Here is a 19,953-nt window from a genome sequence, read left to right on the forward strand (position 1 = left end):
AATGTCCTCCTAAGGGATAGTTCTGCGCAATGGAGAACTGTATCATCCTCCTTGTTAAATACTAGGCTCCTTCTGTAACCTAATCTTTATTTGTCCAGCTGTGAAATGGGGCCCATAATCTATCTCAAAGTATTTTTGTAAAAATTCATTTTTTTCTTTGTAGAGACAGAGTCTCACTTTATGGCCCTCGGTAGAGTGCCATGGCATCACACAGCTCACAGCAACCTCCAACTCCTGGGCTTAAGCGATTCTCTTGCCTCAGCCTCCTGAGTAGCTGGGAGTACAGGCGCCCGCCACAACGCCCGGCTATTTTTTTTTTTTTTTTGGTTGCAGTTCAGCCGGGGCCGGGTTTGAACCCTCCACCCTCGGTATATGGGGCCGGCGCCTTTACAAACGGTGTTTCTTGCTTTACTGCTACGCGCTATAGAGATCTAAAGAAGCCCTTAAATTCCTCCGCTATTAGCCACGGACCACGACAGTGGTCAGTAGTGTCGAGGGATCAACAGATTCCAGAAAGACTGCGCGGCTGGAGAACCTCAAGCCAGGAAGCCTTGCCCACGGAAAACTCTCCTTCTCGCAGACGCAAATTTTGGTGAACCACATTGCCCAGCAGACTACGCGGCCAGAGGGTCGGCGCTCGCGCCGTGTATTCTGGGATTGGTAGTTCCTAGGCCTCACTCTTGGCCTGGGCTGCCAGCATCGGGAACTCGCCTTCCCAGCCTGCAGCGCGGCCAGGGGTGCAGCTCGGCGATCAGGAAACTGGAAAGATGGCGACTGCTTCGCGACGTTGAGGCCGCGTTGGGCGGTTCAGACTCAGGGTGGTGAGTCCCAGGCGGTAGAGATGGTTCCCACGAGCTTGCAGAGAGGGCGAGAGCCGGGGCTTGGCGGTGGCCCTTGCTTCCGGGACGAGGCGGGAAAGAACGTCTCAGGGAAGGGGCATGAACCCGGGAAGCTCTGACGGGCAAGAGCAAAGGGGCGCGGGCCCCAGGGGCTGTGCTGGGGGCACAGGCCTCATCTCGGGACGGTATTACTGTCTCAGGCTTCTGCCCACGAGCATAGTGCCTGTGATACCCCCAGTCTGACCGTACTCCTCCATGCTTCAAGTGGCCTTTGCTCTAGCCAAACTGGAACTCCTGCTTTTCTCCCAGAACCCGTCCCTGCTTTCCCGCCTCTGCGCCTCCTGTATTCTCTCTTTTGCTGGAATGCCTTCTTTTCTGCATCCTCAATTGCGTATCTTCAAATTCTACCTATACTTAAAGGTTCAAGAGCCACTTCCCCTACGGAGTCTTCCGCATCACCTTTTACAAATGAAAGGAAACGCCTTGAAACTCCCATAATACTTCATCTGAGCCTTGGTACACGTCTTGATGTATGTCTCATAACCCCCATTGTTCCAAAAGCTTCCATTTGTACCTGACAGCGCCTAGTATTGTGCCTTGCATATAGCAGATGCTTGATAAATACTTTATTGAATGAAAAAAAGAATCTACCCTTATCCTACAAGAACTGAGAATTAAAAGATCTGGAAGTTTGAGAGGAAGGCTGCTGGCCAAAGTCAGCTTGGTTTTTGGCCCTTGCGATAAGTATAACCTGTAATAAAAGTTACCTATATTTACCCTCTTGTTATTCTTACTTATCATTCTCTTCCAGACCCACTCCACTCAGGCTTCTACTACTTCTTCGAAGCTGAAACAGCTCTTGTCAAGGTCACCCAAATCTCCATTTTTCCAAATGTAATGGGTCACTTCTCTATTCCCTAGTTTTTCTGCACTTGAATGGTGCTTAACACAGTTGACCACTCCTTTCTTGAAACAAATTTTTGGCCTTACTTTACTTTTATTTCTCCTTTCACACCAGCTCCTACTGCTTTCCAGGCTTTTTGTCTGGAGCATTCTATGCTAACTCCTGTTAAAATGTTCCAGAACTCAATCCTAAGCCCTCTTCTATTTTTTTCCTTTATACTAGGTACTTAGGTAATATCATTTAGTGCCTCATGGCTTCAAAGGCCTTCTATATATTAGTGACTTAAATTTTTATCTCCAGACCCTCTCTCTTAAGTTCTAGATTTGTATTTCTACCTGCTTTGCTGGAATTTCCACTTGGTTGTCTTATTGACATCTCACACTCAACCCGACCAAAATTAAACTTTTTATTTCCTTCTCAATCTGTTCTCTTTCCCTAAGGAATCATATATGCAAAGTGACCCCAAATGCAGAAGGAACTGAGAAACCAAAAAATGAGGGAGACAAATTCAGTTTGTTGGTATAGGGTGTTTTATTGGGGGAACTTATGGATAGACGTCGTGGGCAGATACAGAACAGGTGAAGCTCTGTGCCTTTACGTCCCCACAACTCAAATTTATATAATATAGTGAAAGGATATAAATGCTTCAGAGGGAAGGTGTAGGGATTTGTTTAAGGTCAGGGTTTAGGATAACTATGCATTTATGACAATGGCGCTAGGGCAGGATTTATAATAAGTATGTGCTCTTACATAAGGATCAATAGATAAACTGGAAATCTGAGACCGTTCTGGGACTGGGGTTAATCAGAAGGCAACATGGTGGATTATCATCTGAGATGGAGTTACTTTAGCCTTTAAATGTCTTTAAATAGCCTTTCCCAATTTTATTTCAACTGATTTGCTAACGATGTCACAACTATTAGATTCTCCAACCATAAATTTAGGAGCTGTCTTTATGTCCCTTTTTTCCCTTTCCCTTCATCAGTAAGTACTGTCAGCTCTGCCTCCAGAATACCCTGAAGCTTCTACTTCTTTCCATCTTAGTTGCCACCTTCCTAGAACAAGCCATTGTCATCTCTTGCCTAGATTACTATAATAGCACTCCTAGTGGTTCTATTTTAACTCTTACCTCACTACTATGTATCTTCTTGCAAGTCATCAAAGTAATTCTTTTAAAATGTACAATTAGATTATATCATTTCCTGTTTGTTTATAGAGACAGGGTCTTGTCCTCACCCAGGCTGTAGTGCAGTGATACAATCACAGCTCAGTGTAACCTTGAACTCTGGGACTCAAGTGATTCTCCTGCCTCAGCCCCCTAAGTAGTTGGGACTATAGGTATGCACCACCACACCCAGCTAATTAAAAAAAAAATTGTAGAGATTGGGGGTCTCACTGTGTTGCTCAGGCTAGTCTCAAACCCCTGGGCTCAAGTGATACTTCCATCTTGGCCTCCCAACATACTGGGATTAAAGGCGTAAACTACTGTGCCTAGTCTGTTTATTTTTTAGGAGGAGGTTTTTCCCTGTTGCCTGGGCTGAAGTGCTGTGGCATCACCATAGATCACTGCAACCTTAGACTCCTGAACTCAAGTGATACGTCTACCTCAGCCTCCTGAGTAGCTGGGACTAGAGGCATGTATCACCATGCCCAGCCTATTTTTTATTTTTTGTAGAGATGAGCTCTCCTTATGTTGCTCAGGTTGGTCTCAAACTTTTGACCTTCCAGAGTTTTAGGATTATGGGTGTGAATCACTGCACCTGGCCCACTTCCTGTTTAAAGTTCTGAGTTTCTCATTGCAATTAAAATCTAAATTCCTGGGACTATAGTTATGTGCCCTGATGCCCAGCTAGTTCTTCTATTTTTAGTAGAGACAGGGTTTCACTCTTGTTTATTTATTTATTTTTTTGCCCTAGCCTGTAACACATATTCATGATCTGACTTCTGCCTACTATACTGAACTCATCTTCAATCAGTCTTCCTCCTGGGTCAGTGCTGCTCAGACACACAATTTTTATTTTTTTTTGGCCGTGGCTGGGTTTGAACCCGCCACCTCTGGCATATGGGACCGGCGCCCTACTCCTTGAGCCACAGGCGCCGCCCTCAGACACACAAATTTGATTTTAACTAAGCAGTTCCTGCCCCAAATGCCTTAGTACTTGCTGCCCTTTCAACCTACTGATCTTTTCCCTGATCTTTGCATGGCTTTCTTTCCCATCATTTCAGTCTCAGCTTAAATGTCACCTAAAAATTCTTCCCTGAGGTGGTGCCGGTAGCTCAGTGAGTAGGGTGCCAGCCACATACACTGAGGCTGATGGCTTCAAGCCCAGTCCGGACCTTCTAAACAACAATGACAGCTGCAACCAAAAAATAGCTGGGCATTGTGACAGGTGCCTGTAGTCCCAGCTACTCGAGAGGCTGAGGCAAGAGAATCGCTTGTGCCCAGAATCGTTATGAGCTGTGACACCACAGCACTCTACCAAGGGCAACATGGTGAGACTCTGTCTCAAAAAGATAAAAGGAAAAATAGCTTTTCTTTTGGATAGTTTTCTCAGGGCTGTAAGTGGAAGATGTATGATTTTGAGACAGAGTCTCACTAGTTGCCCTCGGTAGAGTGCCATGATGTCACAGCTCATAGCAACCTCAAACTCTTGGGCTTAAGCTCTTTTCTTGTGTTAGTCTTCCTGGTAGCTGGCACTACAGGTGGCCGCCACAATGCCTGGCTATTTTTTTGGTTGTAGTTGTTGTTTGACAGGCCTGGCTGGGTTCAAACCCACCAGCCCAGGTGTATGTGACTGGCGCCCTAGCTGCTGAGTTACAGGCACTGAGCCTTTCTCTTTCTTTCTTTTTTCTTTTTTTGAGACAGAGTCTCTGTCACCCTGGGTAGAGTGCCATGGCATCATAGCTCATAGCAACCTCAAACACTTGCAAACTCTTGGGCTTGAGCAATTCTCTTGCCTCAGTGTCCTGAGTACCTGGGACTACAGTTATGTGCCCTGATGCCTAGCTAGTTTTTCTATTTTTATTAGAGACAGGGCTTCACTCTTTTATTTATTTATTTTTTTTGAGACAGAGTCTCACTACGTTGCCCTCGGTAGTGTCATGGCATCACAGCTCACAGCAATCTTAGACTTTTGGATTTAAGTGATCCTCTTGCCTCAGCCTCCCAAGTAGCTGGGACTACAGGCGCCCACCAGAATGCCCAGCTATTTTTTTTTTTTTTTGCTGTTTTTGGCCGGGGCTGGGTTTGAACCCGCCACCTCCAGCATATGGGGCCGGCACCCTACTCCTTTGAGTCATAGGTGCCGCCCCCAGATGTTTTTTGTTATAGTTGTTATTGTTGTTTAGCAGGCCCGGGCCAGGTTCGAACCTGCCAGCCCTGGTGTACGTGGCTAGCGCCCTAACCACTGAGCTACGGGCACCAAGCCCAGAGTCTTACTCTTGTAGCAGTTCATCTGCCTCAGCCTCCCAGAGTGCTGGGATTACAGGTGTGAGCCACTGTGCCTGGCCACATATGAGTATTTCTATGCGATATGCATAATCTACCGATGTATAAGAGACAGGTCATTTCTCTGGGTAATTGTAGGATGAAATGGGTAGTTCCCACCTTTTCTTTCTTTTTTGAAATAAAGTCTCCCTCTATTGCCTGGGCTAGAGTACAGTGGTATTATCATATCTCACTGCAACCTCAAACTCCTGGGCTTAAGTGATCCTCCTACCTCAGCCTGTCAAGTAATTGGGATTACAGGTGCATATTACCACACCAGTCTAATTTTTCTGTTTTTTGTAGAGATGGGGGTCTCACTTGCTCAGGCTGGTCTCAAACTCCTGCCCTTAAGCAGTCCTCCCACCTTGGCCTCCCAAAGTGCTAGGATTATATGCATAAGCCACTGTGCTTGGCCTCTCCCCACCTTTTGAAAGTGTTTCTTGTTCATTTTTCTTTTCTCATCTTTATGCAGTGTATCCCAAACTTAGGGATGAAGATGATGGAATGGAGGCATATTCAGGCTTGCTATCATTTTAGCTCTTGGCTAAATTAGGTTTCCTAATTAAAGGAACAGAGAGTGATGTTCAGCGTCCTGCAAACCTTTCATGAGGCTGGGTAATAAAGACAGTTGAGACTGTGAAAATCTGAGAGGGAATGTGAGAACTTTTGCAGACTCTACTTTTTGGTACCTTCCTTTTTTAAATGTTTTATTCTGAAATAATTATAGATTTGCAGGAAGTTGAAAAAAATGTTCACGGAGTGTCTGTGTAAACCCTCACCAAACTTTCCATTGTAACTACAGGTACATTTCTTTTAATCTGGGTAAAAGTGTTTTTATTTCTCTAATTAAATTCATTTTTTCAAAAAAATAAAAATGAAATAAATTCATTTTTTCCTTGTGGTACTGATTATAATCCAAATCTTAATTTTTTTTCTCTTTTGAACTTTGTTTTTTCTTTTTTAAGAGGCAGGATCTTGCTTTGTCAACAGGGTTGGAGTTCAGTGACACAATCATAGTCCTTTCAGCTCTCTTAGGAACTCAAGAGAATTTATCTCCTTTAGATGTATGTGTGTTGGCTGATTTTTGGTGAGCTGAGCTAGCAGGCCCTATTAGATTCCTAAGATAAACAACATAGGATGTTTCTAGAATTAGCTGGAATATTATTCACTTCACTGACAGTTCCTTTTTTTTTTTTTTGAGATAGGATCTCACTCCATCAGATGGGCTGGAGTGCAGTGGTGTCATCATAGCTAACTGCAACCTCAAACTCCTGGGCTCAAGTGATCCTCCTGAGTAGCTGGAGCTATAGGCATGCACCACCATACCTATGAATTTTTTTCTGTTTTTGTAGATATAGGGTCTTATTCTTGTTCAGGCTGGTCTTGAACTCCTGGCCTCAAGCAGTCTCCCACCTTGGCCTCCGAAAGTGCTAAGAGTACAGATAAGAGCAACTATGCCTGCTCTTTGTTTTTTTTTTTTTTTTTTTTTTTTAAGGGAAGGTCTCTTGTTTCCCAGGCTGAATATTTTGTTTTTTTTTTTTTAAAGAGATGGGTCTCAGGGTCTTGCTGTGTTAGTCAGGCTGGTCTCAAACTCCCAGCCTCAATTATTTTCCTTTCTTAAACCCCCAAAATGCTGGGGTTACATACATGAACCACTGTGCCTGGTGTCACTAACTCTTTCTTTTTTTTTTTTGAGACAGATTCTCACTCTGTCACCCTTGATAGAGTGCTGTGGTTTCATAGCTCACGGCAACCTCAAACTCCTGGGCTTAAGCAATTCTCTTGCCTCAGCCTCCCAAGTAGCTGGGTCTACAGGCTCCCGCCACAATGCCCAGCTATTTTTAGAGACGAGGTCTCTCTCTGGCTCAGGCTGTCTGGAACCTGAGAGCTCAGGCAATTCGCCTGCCTAGACCTCCCAAGTGCTGGGATTATAGGGGTGAGCCATGGCGCCCGTCCCCTCACTAACACTTTTAATACTCTTTTGCAGCTTAATTACAAAAGTATGGCATATTCATTGTACACATTTAGAAATGAATATATAAAAAGGAAACACAGGGAAACAGTGTAGTACAGTGAGTAACAATGGGCCTCTGGAGCCAAACTGCCTGTTAACTCTGCCACTTGCTGTCTGTATGTCCGCAGGCACATTACTTTATGTACTGAGCTTCAGCTTTCTCATTTTTATGGTAGGCATACTAATAGATCTACCTCATAGGGTTGTTTTGAAATAAATGAATTATATGTAAACAGTTTAGAACAGTACGTAGTACATAAGTACTCTTCTTACTCATAACAGATGGCAGGAGAGCTAGCTGACAAAAAAGACCGTGATGCATCACCTTCCAAGGAGGATAGGAAGCGATCTCGGACTCCTGACAGAGAGAGGGATAGAGACCGGGACCGGAAGTCTTCCCCATCTAAAGACAGAAAGCGGCATCGTTCCAGGGATAGGCGTCGAGGAGGCAGCCGTTCTCGCTCCCGTTCCCGTTCCAAGTCTACAGAAAGGTAAAGTAACTTTGCATGTCTATTACGTGGAGAGGGAGTGTACATTTCAGACTTATTCGTTCCTGATTTCCCTGATGCCTCTAGTATCAAATGTCTATTTTTCTTTTTTTTTGTTTTGAAACAAGGTCTCAAGCTTTTGGCCTGGGTAGAGTGCCATGGCATCATAGCTTACAGCAACCTCCAATTTGGGCTCGAGTGATCCTCTTGCCTCAGTTTTTCTATTTTTAGTAGAGATGGTGGTCTTGCTTTTGCTTAGGCTGGTCTTGAACTCATGAGCTCAAGCAATCTACCTGCCTTGGCCTCCCAGAGTGCTAGGGTTTACAGGCGTGAGCCACTGTGCCTGGCCAAACATCTATTTTTGATACATTAATCTACCCCTACTCCAGGTGGACCTGCAAGTGTTTTTAGTTTTCCTCAGTGACTCAACTCTTACGAATTAAGAGGGAACTTGTAAGATGAAGGTCCAGATGATGAAGGAAGGTAGCTCATCTGTTCACATAGTCCATGGTTTATCACTGCCATTAATACTTAGTGTACCTCTGATCTGTAAGACCTCAGAATTTCCTATCTTTCTTGGGAAACATATTGCCCAATTTATAAAACATTACTTTGGGGAGAAGATAATATGGAAACCTTCTCAGGGCTGTGCTGAAGCAATATACTGGAAATACCAAGTGATTTTTTAAATTTATTGTCTTCCAGAGAACGACGGCACAAAGAACGGGAACGAGATAAGGAGCGGGATCGGAATAAAAAGGACCGAGATCGAGATAAGGATGGGCACAGACGGGACAAGGACCGTAAACGGTCCAGGTACCTGAGGGAATGAGAGTGGGCTTTAGGGGAATACTTCCTTCTTCCTGGCTGCATCTGAACTGCTTGGGTTTATAGGATAGTAAATTTCTCGTAACAGATAGTTAATCTTAACAGGTAGTTACTACAGAGCTTTTTTAGAAAGCACATAGCTTTCTTAAAAAATATGATAGTTGGGCGGCACCTGTGGCTCAGTTGGTAGGGTGCCGGCCCCATATACCGAGGGTGGCAGGTTCAAACCTGGCCCCGGCTGAACTGCAAAAACAAAAACAAACAAAAAAAATAGCCAGGTGTTGTGGCGGGTACCTGTAGTCCCAGCTACTTGGGAGGCTGAGGCAAGAGAATCGCTCAAGCCCAAGAGTTGGAGGTTGCTGTGAGCTATGTGATGCCATGGCACTCTACCTAGGGCCATAAAGTGAAACTCTGTCTCTACAAAAAAAAAAAAAATATGATAGTTATTACACAGTTCAACTCTACGAGGGTCAACTTGTTCTTAGAATTAATTTTTGAAATGATAACTGATATTTGTTAAGATATAATTATATAATTATAAACCAGTCACTTTATATGGAATGTTCTTAGAATTTAGAATTAGTTTGAAAACCTTACTAGCCTATAAAACATTCCTTTAGTGCCAGTGGATCATTCATTTTCCTATCCAGAATACAAACTGTACATTCTTGGAATAGCCTAATACCCCAGTGTCTTATTCTCTTTCCTCTGCAAAGTTCTATGCAAAGTTCTTATCAGGCCCTGAAAGTATAGGTTGAATTCAAGGCAAAAGACAGAATACTCATAACAGAAACACAGTAGAGTTGTTTGAATCTCTTGTAGATTAAACTTACAGCATATGTGGGGAAAGAGTTGTTGGGACAGATAGGAAAGACAAATGGTGAGGGGATATGTTTAGTAGTATCTCCTTGGCTTGTGGGGATGGCCATATGGGCTAATTCATTTTGTATTATAGAGTTTAGGAGGATTTTTCTTTCAATATACAACTGCTGTTTAGAGGAAATATTTTGGATGTTTGGGCGGTGCCTATAGCTCAGTGAGTAGGGCACTGGTCCCATATACCGAGGGTGGCGGGTTCAAAACTGGCCCCTGCCAAACTGTAACAAAAAAATAGCCAGGCATTGTGGTGGGTGCCTATAGTCCCAGCTACTTGGGAGGCTGAGGCAAGAGAATCGCCTAAGCCAAGAGCTGGAGGTTGCTGTGAGCTGTGATGTCATGGCACTCTGCTGAGGGCGACAAAGTGAGACTCTTGTCTCTAAAAAAAAAAAAAAAGAAATTTATTTTTGATGTCAGTAGTAAAGTTTCACTTCCCAGATTAGTCTCAGATGGAGATTTGGGTAGAATGGGCTAAGACAGGGCCATAATTAGGTTTCAGAGCAGGCAGAATGACTATGCCTGCTAAGAGAGCTTCACAACATGATGGATCACCACGGACCAGTCTTGTTGAGTCATGGGAAAACTTCCATACTCTTTTTGGGGTTCAGCCTGAGCCTCATCCAGGGGCTGCGTTAAGACAGCGATATAGACTTTTTTTGTTCTTTTTCCTTAAAGCTTATCTCCTGGCCGAGGAAAAGATTTTAAATCGAGGAAGGACAGAGACTCTAAGAAGGATGAAGAGGATGAACATGGTGATAAGAAACCAAAGGTAAAGACAAGGATTTTTTTCATCTTCCTTTTCAACTTAAGCTCTGCTTTTTTGATCTTCAAAGAGAGAAAGCATTATGGACTGAAGTTCTGTGTTTTATCTTCAGGCCCAGCCATTATCCCTGGAGGAACTTCTGGCCAAGAAAAAGGCTGAGGAAGAAGCTGAAGCTAAGGTAAGAACTTGGGGGTCTGCATTAGTCTGCTCAGGCTACCATAATAAAATATCACAGACTGGGACTGGGCGTGGTGGCTTACTCCTGTAATCCTAGCACTCTGGGAGGCCGAGGTGGGTGGATTGCCTGAGCTCACAGGTTCGAGACCAGCCTGAGCAGGAGCGAGATCCTGCCTCTAAAAATAGGGGCGTTGTGATGGGCACCTGTAGTCCCAGCTACTCAGGAGGCTGAGGCAAGAGAATCTCTTAAGCTCAAGAGTTTGAGATTGTTGTGAGCTGTGACATCATGGCACTCTTACCAAGAGATACAAAGTGAGATTTCTGTCTAAAGAAAAAAATAAATCACAGACTGGGTGGCTGTAATGGAAAAAAGTTTTCTTATAGTTCTGGAGGCTAAAAGTCTAAGATCAGGGTGTCAGTAGGGTTGTTTCTTCTGAGCCCTCTTGTCCTCGGTTTGGACATGGTTGTTTTTCTGTCTTCACATTGTCTTTCTTCTGTGCAGTGTGTCCCTGGTGTCTCTGCGTCCAAATCTCTTATAAAAATAGATTGTATCAGGTAGCACCTGTAGCTCAGTGGGTAGGGCGCCAGCCCCAAATTTTGAGGGTGATGGGTTCAAACCCGGCCTCGGCCAAACTACAACAAAAAAATAGCCGGGCGTCGTCGTAGGCGCCTGTAGTCTCAGCTACTTGGGAGGCTGAGGCAGGAGAATCACCTAAGCCCAGGAGTTGGAGGTTGCTGTGAGCTATGTGATGTCACAGCACTCTACTGAGGGCCATAAAGTGAGACTCTGTCTCTACAAAAAAAAAAATAGATTGGATCAGGGCTCACCCTACTGGCCTCCTTTTAACTGAATCATCTTTTTATAGGCCCTGTTTATAAAATATAGTCACATTCTGAGGTATTGGGGGTTAGGGCTTTAACATATGAATTTGGTGGGGGGGGCATAGTTCAGCCCATAATAGGGTCCTGGGCCTATTTGTGTTTTCTTTAGAAGGTTTAATGCTCCCTGCTATTGCCCCTTCTGTAATGGTTGTGCTCTGCTCGAAGATCCTTTGTTTACAGTTCCAATCTGCTTTATAGCCCAAGTTCCTCTCCAAAGCAGAACGAGAGGCTGAAGCTCTAAAGCGGAGGCAACAGGAGGTGGAAGAGCGGCAGAAGATGCTTGAAGAAGAGAGGAAGAAAAGGAAACAGTTCCAAGACTTGGGCAGGAAGATGTTGGGTTTGTTTTTCTACCCTGTATAGCCCCTAGATGGGGTAGGAAAGGGTGGGATGCATTATAATGTCATTTAGGAAATACAGAAACCTGTTTGCTCTGGAATTTAGAAGAGAGAAAGATGAAGGATGACAGGTTTATTAGAAAAATCTTTCTGTTATATCTCTATTTCCCTTGTATCATAAATCTGTTTTTGTTTGTTTGTTTGTTTGTTTTCTCATTTGGTGTCCCTTGTCTGGATTCCCTCCATTTCCTCTTCTTTTTTCTTCCTATGAGCTCTTCTGCAGCTTTGCTTTCTTTGGTCTGCAGAAGACCCTCAGGAACGGGAACGTCGGGAACGCAGGGAAAGGATGGAGCGGGAGACCAATGGAAATGAGGATGAGGAAGGGCGACAGAAGATCCGGGAAGAGAAGGATAAGAGCAAGGAACTGCATGCCATTAAGGTGCAGGCCTTGGCTCTGTCTTCACTTCCCCCCCACGCAAAAAATATGGGGTTTAGTGATTTGGCCATTCTGATCTCTGCATGGGAGAGTTGGGCCTAGAGGTCAATGTGCTTTTGTTCTCTCTTTGGACAGGAGCGTTATCTGGGTGGCATCAAAAAGCGGCGCCGAACAAGGCATCTCAATGACCGAAAGTTTGTCTTTGAATGGGATGCATCTGAGGACACGTCCATTGACTACAACCCCCTGTGAGTGGCTTCCAGCCTAAGTGCTAAGTCTCTTACATTAGATGATCCTAGAGATAGCTGGTGATTGTAGAGATAGGAGAAGTAAGATGAGCTGGAATGGGAAAAGTGGCAGTCTGGGATTCAGGCAGCCCTCTGGGTAAGGAAAGACCCTGTCCAGGAAGGAGAACTGTTACATATTTTAGTCCGCCCTTGCCTCCTATTGCTGTAATACTTCCTTCTCCGTTTTCTTTCTCTATCTCAATTCTAGGTACAAAGAACGGCACCAAGTGCAGTTGCTGGGGCGAGGGTTCATTGCAGGTATTGACCTAAAGCAGCAGAAACGAGAACAGTCTCGTTTCTATGGAGACCTAATGGAGAAGAGGAGAACACTGGAAGAAAAGGAGCAAGAGGAGTGAGTGCGCGGGGCTGGGGTGGTTGAGAAGAACCCACAGTCCTTAGAGAAAGGCGTTGGAGGGTACTGATTGCGCTTATTCTTCACGGCCTGCTTCAGGGCAAGACTCCGCAAACTTCGTAAAAAGGAAGCCAAGCAGCGCTGGGATGATCGTCATTGGTCCCAGAAGAAGTTAGATGAGATGACAGACAGGGACTGGCGGATCTTCCGTGAGGACTATAGCATCACCACTAAAGGTGGCAAGATCCCCAATCCCATCCGATCCTGGAAAGACTCTTCTCTGCCCCCACACATCTTGGAGGTCATTGATAAGTGTGGCTACAAGGTAAGGAGGGGCAAATTGACCTGATGTGTTCCTGCATTCTGGGGGATACAAACTTGATTTGGGAATAGAAAACTTTGTTTCTTGACTATTTGGTGCCTTCTCTGCTAATGGACATCAAGGTGACTTTGTCACTTTTTGATAGAAGTGTTGGCCATTAGTGATGATGTTTCTTCTTGGGTCCCCATTTTTGTGAATTGTATGTGGTGTTCTCTCATTGTGCTAGCTTATGTGCCTGCTTTGTCATCGGCAGCTCAGGCAGTATAATTCTGTCTGTACCCATTACTCTTTCTCTGGGTAACTACAGGAACCAACACCCATTCAGCGTCAAGCAATTCCCATTGGGCTGCAGAATCGTGACATCATTGGTGTGGCTGAGACTGGCAGTGGCAAGACAGCAGCCTTTCTCATCCCATTGCTGGTCTGGATCACCACACTTCCCAAAATTGACAGGTAGAGTCAGTTGGCAGTGGGTTTAGTTGGGTAGGAAAGGTGAAAGGGGCAAAGGTGTATTTGGTTTTCCTTTTAAGTCTATAATCAGAAGTTCACATCTTCATTCTGGGTTGGATATTAGGGAATAAGTTGGATTATGATATCAAAGAAGTATATGATTTCTTTTCTTTTTTGAGACAGAGTCTCACTTTGTCACCCTCAGTAAAGTGCTGTGGCGTCACAGCTCACAGCAACCTCAAACTTTTCGGCTTAAGTGATTCTCTTGCCTTAGCTTCCCAAGGAGCTGGGACTATAGGTGCCTGCCACAATGCCCAGCTATTTTTTTGTTGTTGCAGTTGTCATTGTTGTTTAGCTGTCCTGGGCCAGTTTCAAAACCTCCAGCATCAGTGCATGTGGCCAGTGCCATAACCACTGTGCTACGGGCGCCAAGCCAAGTATATGATTTTTTGCTGGCAGAGACCATTCCTTGGAAAATTTTGCTAGCCTAGAATTTCTGATTTTTAAGTAGGATCATTGCACCCTCCCCATTCCCATAGCTCCTTTTAAGAGTGACTTTGTCTTGGTCAGGTGTGGTGACTTAGGCCTGAAACCTTAGAACTCTGGGAGGACAAGGCAGGGGAATGACTTAAGTTCAGGAGTTCGAGACCAGCCTGAGCAAAAGCGAGACCTTATCTCTACTAAAAATATAAAAGCTAGCCGGGCATTGTGGCAGGATGCTATAGTCCCAGCTACTTGGGAGGCTGAGGCAGGAGGATCACTTAAACCCAGGAGTTTGAGATTGCTGTGAGGTAAGCTGAGGCCATGGCATACTAGCCCAGGCAATAGAGTGAGGTAGAGTTTCACTTTGTTGTCCTTGGTAAAGTGCTGTGGCATATCATAGCTCACAGCAACCTCAAACTTGTGGGCTCAAGCGATTCGCTTGCCTCAGCTTCCCAGGTAGCTGGGACAATAGGGGCCTGCCACAGGGCCTGGCTGTTTTTAGAGACAGGGTATCACTCTTGCTTAGGCTGGTTTCAAACCTTTAAGCTCAGGTGATCCACCCGCCTCAGCCTCCCAGAGTGCTAGGATTACAGGCATGAGCCGCTGTGCTTGCCCCTAAAAGAGTGATTTTTGTATTGCTCTTGTTTGGGGTTGGATAAGAACCTAAGCTCATGAAGCTGTGGAATGCCCCATTTACTGTAGGATCGAAGAGTCAGACCAGGGCCCTTATGCTATCATCCTGGCTCCCACTCGTGAGTTGGCACAGCAGATTGAGGAAGAAACCATCAAGTTTGGGAAGCCGCTGGGCATCCGTACTGTGGCTGTCATTGGTGGCATCTCCAGAGAAGACCAGGGCTTCAGGCTGCGCATGGGTTGTGAGGTTTGTTTTCTTAGCCAGCAGCCAGCCTGCTGTTTGGGAAGGCTTTGGGGCTGTTTCTAATTTCTGGAATAGATATGCAGCAAGATGAAGAAAGGACTTCATGTTTACCTATGTATGTGCTACTGTTGAGAACTTATGCCCCAGGGTATCTATCACATACAACATATATATCATATATATTAGCTCATTGATTCTTACAGCAATCATATGAGATAGGTAGGGTATTTCCTTTTTATAGATGAACCAGAGGTTCAGATTAATAACCTGCCTAAAGTAACACACAACTGGCAGTGGGCAAAACTGAGGTTCATATCCAAAGCCTGTGTGCTCTTAATTACTCTGCCAGACCATGTCATTGACTTTGTGCATTTCGGGAAAGGGGAGGAAAGCTTTTTACAAGATGTCTGTTGTAGGAATTGAATCTTCTGCAGACCTCTTAGTATAATCCCTTTAGAAACCCCCTCCCCAGTATCCCTTCTCTTTCCCATATAAGAAAGTTTCTTCTGATTTTGCCTCTACTATCTAACCCTTGGCTCTTACTCAGAGACCCCATTTCATTCCTGAGAAAAATCCAAGTAAGCAGTAAGTGATTTCATGCCAATTCTCAGGAACTTTCACAGCTAAACATAACTGGAGATTGGGGTCCATATTTGTTAGTATTGGAGGTCCAGGTAGGTGGATAGCTTACAGGAAAGAAAAGAATAGAGTATCTTCTGGGGCCATATATGGTTATATTGTATTCTCCAGATTGTGATTGCGACCCCCGGACGTTTGATTGATGTGCTGGAGAACCGCTACCTCGTGCTCAGCCGCTGTACCTATGTGGTTCTGGATGAGGCAGATAGGATGATTGACATGGGTTTTGAGCCAGATGTCCAGAAGATCCTGGAGCACATGCCCGTCAGCAACCAGAAGCCAGACACGGATGAGGCTGAGGACCCTGAGAAGATGTTGGCTAACTTTGAGTCAGGAAAACATAAGTACCGCCAAGTAAGACGGCTTCAAAAGTTGGACACATTTCCAAACTTGCTCTTAGGCCCTTCTTGTCTTAGGTGGGCCCAGAGTACATGCTTCTAGAATGGTGAGATGTGCCTAGATATAGTCTTCTGACAGTGCTAGGGGTGGAGCCATTTGGCTTATCCCTAAAAAATGATTCTAAAGAATTATGCTACTACTAACTGAGCAATAGCTGCTAGCAAGTGGGCTTAGCCCTTCCTATTATCATAAGATGCAAAGTATCTTAGTGAACAGGTACTGGAGAAAAGATGGAAAGGCAGACGACACTTATTTCCTAAGGTAGATGCTATCAAAGCTTATACCATGGCACATTTTATATTCTTTACTCTGGGTTGAGCTGCTTGAGGTGACAGTGGTATATGTGATTGTGTCTATGTGGGCATAGAGCTGAGCCTTCTGTTTTCATAGACAGTCATGTTCACGGCCACCATGCCCCCAGCAGTGGAACGTCTGGCCAGGAGCTATCTTCGGCGACCTGCTGTGGTATACATTGGCTCTGCAGGCAAGCCCCACGAACGTGTGGAACAGAAGGTCTTCCTCATGTCAGAGTCAGAAAAGAGGTATGGGCCAGCTGAGCCAGGGGAAATGGGTGGAGAAAGAAAGGGCTTTGAAAACGTCTTTAGATGTGAATGGTAGCTGCAGTTCAATTGCTCTGCCATGTTGAAGAGCTTCTGTTTCCTTAAACAGAATGCTGTGGGGAACAGAATGCTGTTGAAAAACCTGGATTGGTGTTCATAGGTCAGGGTTGGGCATTTTGCTTGGAGTGGGAGGTTTTATGCATCTCATTTTTCTCCTCTTCTCCCCAGGAAAAAGCTGCTGGCAATCTTGGAGCAAGGCTTTGATCCACCCATCATCATTTTTGTCAACCAGAAGAAGGGTTGCGATGTGTTGGCCAAATCCCTGGAGAAGATGGGGGTATGTTTGGCTGGAGAGAGCAAAGTTTGGCTTCTGTGGCACTCCTTTCTGAAACTGTCAGGGCTCCCTACACTCCCTAGGCTCTCATTTTTCAATTCTCACCTATTCTTTAACCTCTCTTGTAATCTACAAGGCAGGGCCAAAGGGAAAAGGGGTTTGAGGGGATAAGGAGAACTGAGCCAATTGCTAGACTCCCTGTCCATTCCAGTAATGATAGCCAAAGCTGTCTTGAGTCTTCATCCAAATGGGGCAGGGACCAGGGAAAGGTTTTGAGACTCACATTCTGGCAGCGTGAAGATATGGAATAGAGTAGGATACAGCTGTTTGTGTTTATATTTGTTTAGGAGAGGAGATGGGGATGGGACTGAGAGGGAGCTGTTGATAAACAGCATCCTTTACCCCTGGAACTGGTACTTGAGGGGAAGGGGGTGTTTTTGCCACTCAGCTCTTCAACTTCTTTAAACTTCCCCGCTTTTTTACCCTGGAGTATCCTCCTTATTCTTTTTGAGTACTCTTCTTTCTGGCTCCACTTCTTGCCCTGACTGCTTTGCCTTTGACCTTACTCTGTCTCCACCACACCACACCCCGTTCTCTCCTGTCCCTTTCTTTAGCTCACCTATTTTGTCCCTACTTTCAATTGCACTCATTCTTTCTCTTGCCTCCTTCCCTTTCTCCTACCCTACTGCTCTCTCCCACCTTAGAGAGCCATTCTAAGCTCTGTCTAGAATGGATAGACAGAGCCATTCTCTCCATTCTCTCTTCACTTTTGTGTCTTTTCATGGTCCCATTGCTCTTTCCTCACCTTACCACTCTTCCAACAGTACAACGCCTGTACCTTGCATGGTGGAAAAGGCCAAGAGCAGCGAGAGTTTGCATTGTCCAACCTCAAGGCTGGGGCCAAGGATATTTTGGTGGCTACAGATGTGGCTGGTCGTGGTATTGATATCCAGGATGTATCTATGGTTGTCAACTATGATATGGCCAAAAATATTGAAGGTAAGTACAGGGGAGAACAGCTTTAATCCAGGGTGGTCAGGTTCCTTTTATCATCCCACTAGAAGCTGGGGTGTTGTACTTAGGAGGCTTTTGATGCTGTCTCTCACAGCTCCAAGTTTAGGGTTGCCTGTCCCACTGAGAAGAGCTCCTGTTCTTTACCTCACCTGAATTTGTTGTCCCAGCATCTGGGATAACGCTTCTGTTTTCGGGGGTGTGGAGAAGAATGGAGCTAGGCAACTCTGGATCTCAGCATGATAGAGTGACCACAATCAGTAGTGGTAGTGGGGAGCAAGACACTATGAAGAGCATGGTGGGTACTTTGGGTTCAGGCAGCACAAGGCATATTTACTGCCCATGGAGGTACAGTGGGGAGGATGCCTTTAGAATTGGAGGCTTCAGGCGGTGCCTGTAGCTCAGTGGGTAGGGCGCTAGCCACATACACCAAGGCTGGCAGGTTCTAGCCCGTCCTGCTAAAATAGCAATGACAACTGCAACAACAACAAAAAAAATAGCCGGGTGTTGTGGTGGGCACCTATAGTCCTAGCTACTTGGGAGGCTGAGGCAAGAGAATTGCTTAAGCCCAAGAGTTTGAGGCTGCTGTGACCTGTAATGCCACAGCACTCTACCATGGGCGACAGCTTGAGACTTTGTCTCAAAAAAAAAAAGGGTGGCGCCTGTGGCTCACTTGGTAGGGCGCCGGCCCCATATACCGAGGGTGGCGGGTTCAAGCCTGGCCCGGCCAAACTGCGACCAAAATATGGCCGGGTGTTGTGGCGGGCGCCTGTGGTCCCAGCTACTCGGGAGGCTGAGGCGGGAGAATCGCCTAGGCCCAGGAGTTGGAGGTTGCTGTGAGCTGTGTGAGGCCATGGCACTCTACCGAGGGCCATGGGGTGGGACTGTCTCTACAGAAAAGAAAAAAGAAAAAAAAAAAAAAAAAATATATATATATATATATATATAAGTGGAGGCTTCAGACACTGCTTACCAGGGAAGCTGGCCTGGTGCAAATGATGTTCTCACTCCTCAGATTACATCCACCGCATTGGCCGTACGGGACGAGCTGGCAAGAGTGGCGTAGCCATCACCTTCCTCACCAAAGAGGACTCTGCTGTGTTCTATGAGCTGAAGCAGGCAATCCTGGAAAGCCCAGTGTCTTCCTGTCCCCCAGAGCTAGCCAACCACCCAGATGCCCAGCATAAGCCAGGAACCATCCTCACCAAGAAGCGCCGGGAAGAGACCATCTTTGCCTGACAGCACTTTCCCATGGGCTCAAGGGCATGCTCTGAAGCTGCCTGATGCCTGTTCTCTATAGCCCTCACATTCCCATTTCCACATCCTCACTCTTAGGTTGTGGGGGCTTAGGAAACAATCAGGCTCCTTGGCTTAGACCCTGAGTGTGGGGCTGCAAAAGGAGATGATGATGGTATAGGAGGCAAGGAAAAACAAATTACTGCAGATCTGGGCCCAGCTCTGTCCCTTTGTGGGCTTTGAGATCGCACTGGTTCAAGGGCTCTTGCCAGGTTATGGGGGAGCTAGTTGGCATTATCTCCCCGGACTGAACAAAAACCCAGCTGCCTATATGGGACCTCTTCCAGCTCAGACTTGACTGTAACTGTATGCACTGCAGCAACATCATTGCCCTGGATGCCCTGGGAGGTCTGGCATCATGAGGATGATGGACCATGGAATCTTACTGTCGTTTGGACATCTATTTTCCCATTTGGATTATAAAACAAGCTGAGACCCTTCAGACCTGTGCTTGGCCCCGTGCCAAGGGGTGCTGTGCACTCTAGGCATCATCCCCCAGGGAATTTTTTTTAGTAGATATGGGGACAGGGGGAGCTGGCTGTGTCCATCTTTACGTCACTGAGTGAAATCTTTGTTTTCTACTCTCTGAGAAGATAAGTTTGTATGTTCTGAGAATAATACATGAATATTCAGGCTGTGTCTAATTCTATCTCCTGGGTCCTCCCTGGCAGTGGACATGAGGGGCAGCATTGGACATAGTGGCCAGCTCGGAGAATGAAAGTAGATCACAAGGCTCGGTGCCTGTAGCTTAAGCGGCTAAGGTGCCAGCCACATACACCAGAGCTGGCGGGTTTGAATCCAGCCTGGGTCTGCCAAACAACTACAACCAAAAAATAGCCAGGTGTTGTGGCGGGTGCCTGTAGTCCTAGGTACTTGGGAGGCTGAGGGAAGAGAATTGCTTAAGCCCAGGAGTT

At 45.7% G+C, this 19,953-nt stretch overlaps 1 protein-coding gene across 1 annotated transcript; it reads left to right on the forward strand.

Annotated features, from left to right (window-relative positions):
- Positions 1 to 726: 726 nt before the first annotated feature.
- Positions 727 to 19,669, forward strand: DDX23 (DEAD-box helicase 23). The gene is made up of 17 exons (XM_053554457.1): positions 727 to 821; positions 7,527 to 7,735; positions 8,438 to 8,548; positions 10,112 to 10,205; positions 10,312 to 10,377; positions 11,457 to 11,595; positions 11,899 to 12,032; positions 12,165 to 12,277; positions 12,525 to 12,668; positions 12,768 to 12,993; positions 13,298 to 13,443; positions 14,626 to 14,803; positions 15,551 to 15,793; positions 16,229 to 16,380; positions 16,627 to 16,735; positions 17,557 to 17,731; positions 18,759 to 19,669. Exons 2-17 carry the CDS (start codon positions 7,527 to 7,529, stop codon positions 18,980 to 18,982), a joined length of 2,463 nt encoding a protein of 820 aa, XP_053410432.1. The 5' UTR covers positions 727 to 821; the 3' UTR covers positions 18,983 to 19,669.
- Positions 19,670 to 19,953: the final 284 nt, after the last annotated feature.

Source organism: Nycticebus coucang, chromosome 12 (assembly GCF_027406575.1).
Source record: "Nycticebus coucang isolate mNycCou1 chromosome 12, mNycCou1.pri, whole genome shotgun sequence".
NCBI lineage: Eukaryota > Metazoa > Chordata > Mammalia > Primates > Lorisidae > Nycticebus > Nycticebus coucang.